General features: G+C 41.8%; 1 protein-coding gene across 2 annotated transcripts in view; it reads right to left on the bottom strand.

Annotated features, from left to right (window-relative positions):
* Nucleotides 1-1,101: 1,101 nt before the first annotated feature.
* The window catches only part of rbm46 (RNA binding motif protein 46), a 34,441-nt gene continuing 23,711 nt past the window's right edge, over nt 1,102-11,831 (bottom strand). Inside the window, exons 10-11 of one of the 2 annotated variants that reach the window (XM_085390919.1) lie at nt 3,166-3,430; nt 1,102-2,890 (exon numbers count right to left, since the gene is read on the bottom strand). In XM_085390919.1, coding sequence (XP_085247045.1) covers nt 3,168-3,430 — 263 coding nt within the window. In that variant the 3' untranslated portion in view covers nt 1,102-2,890; nt 3,166-3,167. Of the gene's footprint in view, nt 2,891-3,165; nt 3,431-11,094; nt 11,488-11,831 lie in introns of those variants that run through there. The other variant, XM_085390928.1, reaches the window with a different exon arrangement.

Raw genomic sequence — 11,831 nt, 5'->3', positions numbered from 1 at the left:
TCAAGTCATTTTGTTCTATAAGAAGCTCAAAATATGACAGAAACCGCTCACTTCAGAAAAAGAGGTTCGTGGGTTACTCCTCATGGGCTTTCAAGGGGTAAAAACAACCATCTTGATGGAAGTCGGTATACATTAGTTTGTCAGACTAGTGCGACTATTCCTTGAAAAAACACAGAACACTCAGATGCTGAGTCATACCAGCTCAGCAAAGATCTTTTACATCCTTTTAAGCCTCAGGGTGCCAAATATGAGCACCCAAACATTTTTTTAAGGATACACTGCACATCATGCTGAGATATGCCAGGTTTTTGGCTAATAGCTCTTTGGGAATCGCCTTGTTGGTGCAAAAATTAAATTTTATGTCTGCCAAACTGGGTTATCTTTGGAATTTCTCAAGATTCAACTACAGAAATTGGAACAAACGATGTGTTTTTGTGATAAGCTGCTAGTAGAAAATGTGTGTAATTTAAAATTAGTTTTTTGATTTAGCCTTCTGTTATGTGTAGACACAACACTGGGTAATCCCTCGAGTTAGGTGCGGCTTTTAATGTTTGAATGACACATAGATCAGTGTTAAGTGGCCAAGCAAACAAACAAAACAATTCAGGTACACAGACTGGACTGAAATGAGTCAAGCCTACAGAAAGTCCTACAAAACCCAAACCACTGCTCAAAACCACTTTCAAATTCAAGAAAGTCTGGCTTCTTGGGATCAAAATGAAAAGAAATGAATGGGGACTCGAGACTTTTGTATAGTACTGTATTTTATACTATTCAACCATTTCTTGGGACAAAAAACAGTAGAGGTGTACGTGAATCAACTGTGGCAGGGTTTTATTCCAAAATACTCCCACTGTTTAATTTTTGGAAACAAGATTCCTGAGACTAAACTACAACACAGAGATTCACATGAATACACAAAACTCTTTATCTTCATGTTCTTGAAATTTAACTGTGTGGCAAGTTTATAAGCAAACCCTTCATTACTTTTTGTTTTTGAGTGCTGTGAAATACTTCATATCTGTTTTTAATAAATACGGTCACATTGGGAGCAACTAAGATTTATTCTTTTACACACTATCGTGATTTTTGATTGGACTTACTATCACTATTGTTTCTGCTTTTCTTATTCACGACTGAAGAGATTTCAGTCTGCTGTCTGGTTTGGATTTCACTAAAACAAAAACTGGGACGAATATTCTGACATGCATTAAAAATATTCAGATTCTCTGTCACAAACAAAATCTTCTGTCTGGTTTTAAACACAAATTAAACCTTTTCTCCTAAAAATCAACAAAGTCGAGCAGAGCAATATGTTGCAGGAACTTTGTATGAAACAAGGGAATGAACATGAAGTAAAACTATGCAAACACAGTCCCTGTAAATACATATAAAACATTTAAAGTCCAAGCAACATGCATCAGTCAAACTAATCAAGAAAGAGAGAAAAAACATGAACTTAAAACACTCCGCTGTTACTTTGATCTTAAAAACGATCGATTTCAAACCTTCAAGCACAACTTTCAGTGCGTTTGAATTCATTTATTAAGGAACCGTGTACAACTCTCTCCTCTCAACTTCAAACTCCCCCATTGCACAGCAGAAAAGTATTTATAAATTCTGCTTGCTTTAAAAGTGTAAAACTGCAAGAAGAAAAAACATACAGCACGCCCTCATCTCCCAAATATTTATGCAAAATCTGTAATTTTGTAACAACTTTCTGTAAAACGGATCACCTTTAAACATTTATAAAATTTCTAGAAAATTTTATTTGGAATTTCAAAGTATCTCCAAAAGAAAGAACAAAACAAAATAAACAGCATTTATCTGTAGTCCTACCATTAATAATTGTACTTTTAAACTGATCAATCTGCTGATTATTTTGGCAGTAACTACTACTACTACTACTAGTTTTAATTGAAAACTTGCCTAAAAATGAAGTAATTACCAATAACAAGTGAATTTTGGGTCCCATAAAGAGAAACTCTAAAACATAAAATACTAAAAAAGAAATACTGAGTTATTGATTTTTATTAAACATTCTACTTTTTCGCCATTAACTAAGGACCCCCATTAATTAAAGGTCTAAAATGTTATGACAATGAAAGTCTCCAAAAATAAAGAAGTACCATCAATATTATCACTAAGGCATGCAACTACTAATTGTTTTGTGAATATAAATAAAAATGCTGATTTTATGATTTCTTCTGCTTTTTTAGTTGTAAATTTAAAAAAAATAATAATTAAATGCAAGCTCCAATTGTAAAGCCAATATAATAAATATTAGGGGATATTTACTCAGGCGGCTGCTTTTGGATAGATCAACGCTTTAAAAGGACCCCCCGCCCCATTGTTGTTTTTTTGAAATTACTGATAAATGAACTTTTCTTTATGAACACTAAACAACTAGAATGTGAAACAAAACCATGAGAAACTAACTGTGCCTCTGTTTGTGCTGAATGCAGTTTAAATGAGACTAAAAGCCCAACAACAAAAGTTGTTGCAGAGCCTCCTTCTTCCTCGTGCTTAAAATCAGCCTGGATGCAAAGCAGCTCACACAAAATAAGAAAAGACAAAAATGGTCTTTTGTTTTGGAGCTTCATATTTAGAGTCGGATTGTGAAGGAAGTCAGCAGCTACAAAAATTCCTCTAGAAGAAGAAGAGGATGATAAAACAGTGACTCTGCCCCCTCCTTCGCCACATAACAGGAGGACAAAAGTTAACATAACAGAGGCTCTAATTTAAAAAAGCACATTAACAATACAATTACACCGTGTGCAGCGTAATTGTAAGAAACACAGCCTGCCTTTTCTTCCTCGCACATTTCCTTCAGTAGATCTTCCTCTAACTTCTGACCTTCAGGCGAGGCAGCGCCTCTGGCAGAAAATGACTGGAGGGCATAAAGAAAAAAGACAAAAAACATAAGATAACATGCTCTGAAGCGCAAAAATAAATAAATAAACCCCAAATAATGTCACATAAAACTAGTTATACTGAATTAGGGCATAAAATCAAATCGCCTTTACTCTGTCTCCTTGGAAACCTTTCTTATATTAGTAGGACACAAAAAGTCTTCAGAGACAGTATGTATCTCCTCGACGAGGCAGACTTTGAAGAACATTTGATTAAGCACAGTTTAAATCCCTCCTCACTGCAGAGTCTCACCATCAGTAGAACGGCGACTGCGGGCTGATGTAGAGTCTCTGAGTGTGAGAGGCGGCAGGGCTGAGCGATGAGAGAGAAGACAGGGTGGAGAGGGGGTATGGGGACTGAGGTGGTGGAGGAGGTGGAGGGAGGCAGGAGGCGAAGGCCCGGCTGGCGCAGGTCAGGACACCTGGAGTGGTGACAGTGGCAGCAGGTGGGGAAATGGCGAGAGGAGGAGAGTTGCTGCTGGGAGAGTCGCAAGATGCTCCGCTCAGAAAAGACAAGTCTGGAGGAGCAAAGACAAGACGGGGGGAAAACATTATTTGTAAAGCACTTCTCAAAACACTCAGGTTGAATAAAAGCCACCAATTGAAGATATATATGCTCCAGCAATAAGACACATAATTAACGATAAAGGTCTTAAAGTCATCACAAGATACATACTTCCATACTTGTATGTTGTTTCACTCTAGTTTTTATTACTGTATCTGTAGTTCTCAAAGGTTGGTCACTGCATTTGCCTGGTACCTGCTTTGCACCCAATGAGGCAAAAAGATAAAAAAGTGAAAGGTGCAAAGATGCATCTACGTGCATCTTATAACCTACGGTTATTAGGTCCTTCCGTACAGCCCCACAGGGGGGTGGGTGGGTTTGAAGCCCATCCTACCTGTTGCAGGCCTTCATGCACTCTAGTCTTGTTCTAAGTGAGTGCATTGAAAGCAATGCAAGGAGATTATCTGCTCTCCTCGCCCACTCTCATCAAATGATTAGCTGTCATTAAAGGGTATGAGCTGAGCCATTTCCAGTCTGAAGCCAGCACATATCACAGGCCGGCAGGAAACACTGAGATCACATTACACAATCAATTAAGGTTAGTTAAGCACTGGCAGCTGGTGACAGGTAAGTCCTCCCAAAAACTCCCTGTAGAGCCTTCAGCTGATCCAAAATGCTGCAACAAGAGTCCTGACAGGGACTAGAAAGAGAGAGCATATTTCTCCTGCTTTGGCTTCCCTTCATTGGCTTCCTGTTAAATCCAGAATTGAATTCAAAATCCTGCTCCTCACATACAAGGTCTTAAATAATCAGGCCCCATCTTATCTTAATGACCTTGTAGTACCATATCACCCTGTTAGAGCACTTCGCTCTCGCTCTGCAGGCCTACTTGTTGTTCCTGGAGTATTTAAAAGTAGAATGGGAGGCAGAGCATTCAGTTTTCAGGCCCCTCTTCTGTGGAACCAGCTTCCAGTTTGGATTCAGGAGACAGACACTATCTCTACTTTTAAGATTAGGCTTAAAACTTTCCTTTTTGCTAAAGCATATAGTTAGGGCTGGACCAGGTGACCCTGAATCTTCCCTTAGTTATGCTGCAATAGACGTAGGCTGCCGGGGATTCCCATGATGCATTGAGTTTTTCCTTTCCAGTCACCTTTCTCACTCACTATGTGTTAATAGACCTCTCTGCATTGAATCATATCTGTTATTAATATCTGTCTCTTGATGGAGTTTTTCCTTCACACTGTCGCCATGGTGCTTGCTTATAGGGGGTTATATGATTGTTGTTTTTGTTTTTTTTCCATTTTCTTTGTCTTACTGTATAAAATTGAACTGAACTGAACAGTTTAGTGTGAGACAGCGTCATACAATGGAAGAAAGCTGCATGCCGGTAGTGTTCATTGCAAAGCAAGAGAATTGTAGGTGTGACGCTCAGGAGTGCCTCCACCTGCTGCTCAAGTCTGGTATGAATGATAGTCGGCATTATTTTGGTCAACAGTGAGATTACAAATATTTGACGTGACTCATCATAGTTTGATTTGATTTTGATTTGATATACCTTTATTAGTCCCACAAGGGAAATTTCATAAGGCTGCCGACCTATTGCACGCAATGGCGGCGCCATCTTACCCTCCGACCATACATACATTACACAAAACATCACATGGGGAAGACAGGTCAGAGAGGTATAACAATGGAAAATGCACCACATGAGGAAAGATAAGGAGAAAAAAATAACTCCCCCCAGACTGAGCTCCAACATGGAGATCAGTTTGAGAACAGAAAAAAACACCTCTGCACAAAGCACATGAAAAAACTTAATACACCAAAGAAACACATGACAAGCAACAGGGGTGGGTAAAGGGTGAGAGACAGCCAGTGTAGACAGTACATCCGGGCCTGCGTGCGCTGGTCTCCTTGATCCGCTGTCAGCATCGGAAGGAAATAAGCGTCGAATGCGTTTGGAAAGGGAGGGGGAATGAGTGTGTGCATATCAGTGTATATGTATGTGTGTGCGTGTCCAGAGTTCAGCTGAGACAGTGTCTTTCGCCCTGCCAGGCTAAGTAAACAGTCTTCCAGCCAACCCAGGTGGCCTTGCATGGAATGGGGGGGACAGACTAAACACAGTCGTTATCAGGGTGTTGTTCAGCTCCAGCCTTGACACCGCAGCTGGCGGCAAAGGGGGTCTCCGCATGAAGTGATGGTGGTTTTTACTTTAGTGCGAACAGCTCATATGAATTTCAAAGCAGTTCTACAGTCCAACACTGGTCTCTCAATCTCCCGTTGGAGAGCCGTGAGCTTCGCCATACTTGCGTTCTGTGATGTTGTCATTTCTTGTGCTCAAGGAGCCGATTCTGAGAACTCACAGCAGTGTGCCTCCCCGAGGTGTGATCCAATTTACGCACAGAGATGTTATTCCGGGCTAGCCCTTCCGAGATGTATCCAGTCTGCAGTCAGAGATCTTATTCTGAGTATTCTGAGTATGAATGTGAGAGTGAATGAATAGTGGTATTGTAAAGCGCTTTGGGTGCCTTGAAAAGCGCTATATAAATCCAATCCATTTATTCACAGCAGCCGTAGCCTCTCCAAGATCTTATTCGTGCTGCACTCAATGAGCCCATTTTGAGAAACTCACGCCTCTCCCATCGTTTCAATCCCAGCGGGCAGCCTTGTGAGGGTTTGAACAGCCGGTTCCGCTTTCTTAATTCTTCGATAAGTCAGGGCCAAGCCAGTTCCGATCAGCCAGAACCCTGTTACCATGGTTCCGAATAGGTAGATATCTTCAGCAGTCAGGCTCACCCGAGCCCAGACTTCTCGTTGAGAAAGGGGTGTCAATTGCATTTAGGGACCAGTTGATCCAATCCATAATTCCTCTTTTAGGTTTTAGAGAACAGACTGTGAGGGAGTGTTCCAGGGAAAAGTAATACAAAAAACACAAGACTAGACAAGGACATAAGAGGCTAAGCAGGGAAGCTACGGGAGAGGAGGAGAGGAGAAAAGTGCGACCGCCTTCGTCAAGAGCAAGAGCAGAGAGATAATAAATACACTGTTTGTTCAAACTTTAAAAAAGAACAGGAAAAGGAAAAAAATCTTTTTTTCAATTAAGTTGATATTTTTGAACTTCAATGTTATTTTAACTGCAGAAGTAAATGAAAGAGAAATGAATTAAACACGCCGAAGCCCAGAGGGGAATCAATGTGGACTTTTATGAAGGGGCAAAGGTAAAGAAAAGGTATGTGCTGAAAGGCAAAAGCAGAATATTATTTTTTCTCAATTATCTTGTTTTAATAATTGTTGGCAGGGAAAAAAGGAATTCAAATTAACTTTAGAGCCCAGACAAAGAGCTGCTATTTTCTTCAGGTATGAATACAGACAGGCTTAGGGCAAAAAAAGTTTGAAAACCACTCTTTTTTTACACAACGAACTTTCATATTCTCGCTGCTTTATGGTGTTTTAGAATAGTCAGTTGTATTTGTTGATGTTGGGGAGTTTAGTTTGGTCTCACATGCATAGCACAGAGTCAATGAATGTTACAGCAGCAGTTTTTTTTTTTACCTTGTCACACATAACAAAAGAAAGGTTATTACAATGAAATTAAACTACATTTTGTGTGTACATACTGAGACTTTGAGATATCGATGTAACATGGATAGTTGTGTTTTTATTGCTGCATCCATTATTATATATAATAATAAGACAAACAGAAAAACACAAGCAGTTAAACTTCAGTTTGTTCAGTCAGGAAGCAGACACTTTTGTGAATGAATATTAAACCTGCTTTGGTGTAAATAAAAGTAAGAATGCACTGCAAACGAGAGAATGGTTTAGGATGTGATGGCCACAGATCACTGCTCTGTCTTTATCCCTCTTGACTGATTTTTCATTACTTTGTGTAACTGTGTCTGTTACTGGAGCTGGATGGAACAGGGCCAGAACTCTACAACAGTGGGCTACTCACGCATGTCTCCGATTTAATCTGGCTCCATGAGGGTCCAATATCCTCATTTAAACATCATGTGCCACATCCAGCCCACGTTGACATAAGATGGACCAGATCAGTGAAATTCCCTTTTCTTGAGACATCTCAGGCCCTCCAAGGTTTGGAGGCCTATCTCCACCCACCACCACTTCCCCTGCCGGTGGCGGACTCCCTCAGGTGTCGGTGTGTTGGTGGTTCTTTGTGTCTGGGGGTGGGCGTCCGGGTACACACCGGCTCACTTCTTGGCGGCCGCTTGTCGGGGCCTGGGGCCTGGGGCTCGCTCGGGCCCCCTTTGGAGGTGGGGTGCCCCCGGCCTCTCGGCCTGGGGCTCGGTCACTCAGGCACAGCTGGGGGCCGGCGGAGCTCACGGGCGCGTCACTGCAACTCCCCCTGACTTCTGCTCCGCGGCTGCTGGGCGAGCCCTCATCTGGGACTCTCCTCGGCTCTTACTGGAACAGTGGCGCGGCTGCCCCTCTGTTGGTCTTCCATGGTCTCTTGTGTTCTGGGGGCCTCTGGATGTCTGGAGTTTTGATCTCCTCCATACCCGCTTCACACCCTGGAGGACGGGGCTGTGGCCCCCCCACACTCCCTAGCAGATCATTACATGGAGAAACCTTTGGAATGCAAGCATGCTGATCCACACAGGTATGCACACATGGGTATTCACAGACGCGGACTAAAGCTTTCTTGGCTGCTGCCTCAAAGCACACTGTGCGCTGTCTATCTTGCGTGCTGCACAATATCGTTTATTATTTAGTAAATATTGATATCTATGACTAGCTAGTTTATTGTGATGGTGCTTTGTTTTCTCTATTATTATGTTGCTCTTTGTTGTTTGCTGTCTCCTCTGTTTGTTTTTTTTTTTGTTGTTTTTTTTTTTTTTCTCCATACAGGTGACCCAGGAGTTCTTTTTTTTTTTTCTCTCTCTTCCCCCCCCTTCTCACCGTCTCTTCTCCCCTTTGGTTTTCTTTCTTTCTCTCCCCCTCTTTCTCTCATTCATTCCCCCTGTCCTATTTATTAAAAAAAAAAAAATGACAAAGGATGAACTGAAGCTCTGCCATCACGTAATGTCGCATACTGCTGTTTCTGATGTCATTTAGAAGAAAAAAAAAAAAAAAAAAAAAAGAAATTCCCTTTTCTTTCAGCCTGATGTCTGCCACTCCTGCTCTTAGTGGGACCTCACTGTTTATCTGACTCTACCCAGAGATCACCAGGACTATTGGTGCCCCGTTATCTTCACAGAGGAGAGCAGGTTTATACTGGGCGCATGTGACAGATGTGAGCCATGGCATCCTGCCTCCAACATCATGCAGCACGACCAGTTTAGCAATGAGTCAGTGATGGTCTGACTTTGGTTTTTCTTCTCATCTTCAAGTAGCACCAATGTATGCAAGATTTAAGCGTCTAAGCAGTGTATATATTTATATACTGTGACCTGGAGTGCCTGAAGAGAGATGAAGGAAGCCAGAGAGAAAGGGGAAGAGACTGAGGATGTGCAGAGATCTCAGGCTCCCCGTGGAGCAGCGAAACTGTTAAAAAATGGATTCGGTGCAAATAAGGCTGATTAAAAGCGTCCAGTCGCCGGGGCGCTCCCAGCTTTGCTCTACGCTTTTTAAAAACAACATCTTGTTTTCAAAAGGCAAAAAGAAAACACTTAATTATGTCAGGGTTCTGTGCTGGTCCGAGCGTCAAACCACCGGGACACAAACCTGCTTCCTGAAGTCAATTAAGAAAAACACCTGAATCGTATTTCAGCCTCTTGGTGCTTTAAAAATCACTTCTTCTTCTCCTCATCCTCACATTCATGTCCAGACGTCTTCGAGTTAAAGCTGCTTTTAAGCTCCAACCACAAGAGACACATTCAGAGAGAAACTCGAGCTCTATTATATTTTCGTACTATCCTCAACTAGTAATCACTTCACCTGAGAGCAGCGGTATGAAAAGAAAATGAGGTCATGGGTGTTTCCGGCCTTGAATTCAGGAGGAAGACTGTGGTTTTTGTCCTGTTCGTGGTCATCAGGTGAGCTCCTTGTCCTCTCAAAGGTATTTCAGGGTGTGTGGGAGCTTGGCCATGGGAGTAGGCTGCGTTCCTCTGGATGTCCTGTGGTGCCTCAGGAGTTTGAGGTATCTAGTCTGTGCCTGAGCTGAGTATGAAGGGAGAGGTGTCGATTTACCGGTCGATCCACATTCCTACCCTCACCTAAGCCCACGAGCTCTGGTGGAGACTAAAAACAATGTGAAGGTAGAGACAAGCAGCAGACACGAGCTTCATTCAAAGGGTGGCAAGGCTCAGACTTTGAGGCAGGTTCGAGCTCAGAGTAGAGCTGCTACTCTTTAGCTTACAAAAAGGAGCCAGCTGAGGTTATTTTGGGCATTTGATGAGACGTTCCAGGCATGTCCTCCCAGGAGGAGACCCAAGACAAAGGAATCATGTCTCTCAGCTGGCTTAAGAATGCATCAGGTTCCCAAGTCAGTTGCTGAGAAAAGGTAGCTAGTGAGAGGGAGGTCTGGGTTTAACTTGCTTAGACCACTGCTTCTGTTATCTAGCTAATCACCAAGGATGGATGGGTGCCTCTGGCTGAATAAAATACAGAGGGGTGGTGTCCCCCTAACAGGTTTCCAGGTTTAATGTCAACCGAGGTGGCATTAAAGTGAGAAGAGGCCCAGTATTACACAAAGAAGGCGTATTTTGAACTGAAAATCATGCAAAACTACAAACGGTTTTCACGGGCCCTTCAAGTTTCGCCATTCACATGATTTTTCTTCACTTCTGTTCAAATATATCTATAAAATACTTGTAGACTTGGTTTTTTTAGCCGTTAAAAACACCTAGAAAAAGTTCTTCACTAACAGAGCTGATAAGTTTTATTCCCCGCAGCCTGCAGGTGGTGTTGATTTGAAATATCTCACTTTGAACAGATCCTCTCAAAGCTGCAGTGTTCAGGGTTCAGGAGACGCTGGCTCAGACAGGCAGCGCTGCGATTGGCTCCCAGGGAGATGCAGGTGGAGAGAGTTCAGCCTCCGACAGCTGCAGCGACGCAGCACGACTGCCAAGCAGCTTTTTCCTCTCAGGGGAAACAACCACGTTTCTTCTTGCCTTCCTTCAGCTTTTAGGTGACCTAAAAATCACTGTCCGCCAGAGTGGCCCCTGCAGGGTCCTGAACCGTGAGCCAATCAGTGGCTATGCTCAAAATGCTTGTTTCACTGTAGGTACATTAGTACTAACAGTTTAAATACTCTGGATATAAACACAACTGAAAAAACACCAATTAAATAAGAACATGACTCAAAAACTGCTATTACTTCATTTTAAAAGCTGAATTTGGTGGTTTTTGTTTTGTCTTTTTTATTTAGGCCCATGTCCGTTTTTCATTTTTAATGTTTTAATGGTGCGATTTGTTAGCTTCCACTTTGATAAAGACAATGAAATCTTTAAGGACTTGTTTTTAATAAGCATAATTACAGAACATACGCAGTGAAATATGGATCGAGATGCTAGAATGCATTTTGGGGTTTTCTTTTTTATTTAACACGTTAGAAAAGCCTTAAAGTGACTGAGAGTTGTTTAAACAGTGCAGGAACAATGTTGGAATTTCTCATCAATTTAATATTTATTTATCAATAAAGACTACATCCATTATTGTTGTAAGCTAAAAAGGTTGGAGCACACTTGACTTTCTCTTTTTGCTCAGTGTGAGTGTTACACCCCCTGCTGTGCTGATCCACGTTACTACACCCTAAAATGAAGGGTGCAGGATGAAAAAGGCGACAACAATGAAGCATCTTTTTTTATTTTTAAACACTCCATCTTCAAATGCGTTTTCCTAAAGCACATTTACAGGAAATGTGTTTTCCTTTATTTTAATGTCAGACTTTAATTCCCTGCAGGAACCCTGGACAACAACATGAATGGAAACAAATGAGAGACTGCAAAAAGCAGACTGCTGCTGAAAGGAGTCCTGCTGTATGAATACTGATGATGGAGAGAACTCTTATTATTATAACCTCATTAAAACAGCCATTAAAGTGAGAGAGCCTCCTTTTGAGATCCTTTACATCAGTGTGACTCATGAATCCTCCCGTCTGAGATGCTGTTGGAAGACACACAATCTGCCTTTAATTTGATAGTTGGTGACTTGTCTGCTTGAGTGAAGACTTTGTTTTCTTTTTAAAGACAGAAGTGCAAATCTGAAACTGTTGCTCTTTTTTTAAACTACACATGTTCTGACTTTACAGCAGCCTGTCCACTGACCCAGGCTAAGTATTTTAGACCTTTCCTGTCTTTACTTTTCTTATTTTCTAAAGAGGTTAGAGGAAGTTGGCAGGGGGGTGGCTGAAGTCTATCCCAGCTACCACTTAAGTTGATCACAAGTTAACTTAACCCCACTAACTACATGTCTCCGGTGGAAGCCATGTGGGAGGAAGCCAAAGTACC

The sequence above is a fragment of the Rhamphochromis longiceps genome, linkage group LG3 (genome assembly GCF_057381845.1).
Source record: "Rhamphochromis longiceps isolate RC_006_pf linkage group LG3, R_longiceps_female_GT1.1, whole genome shotgun sequence".
NCBI classification, from domain to species: Eukaryota; Metazoa; Chordata; class Actinopteri; order Cichliformes; family Cichlidae; genus Rhamphochromis; species Rhamphochromis longiceps.
Note: the sequence above shows the minus strand (reverse complement) of the source record. Positions and strands in the feature narration are given on the sequence as shown.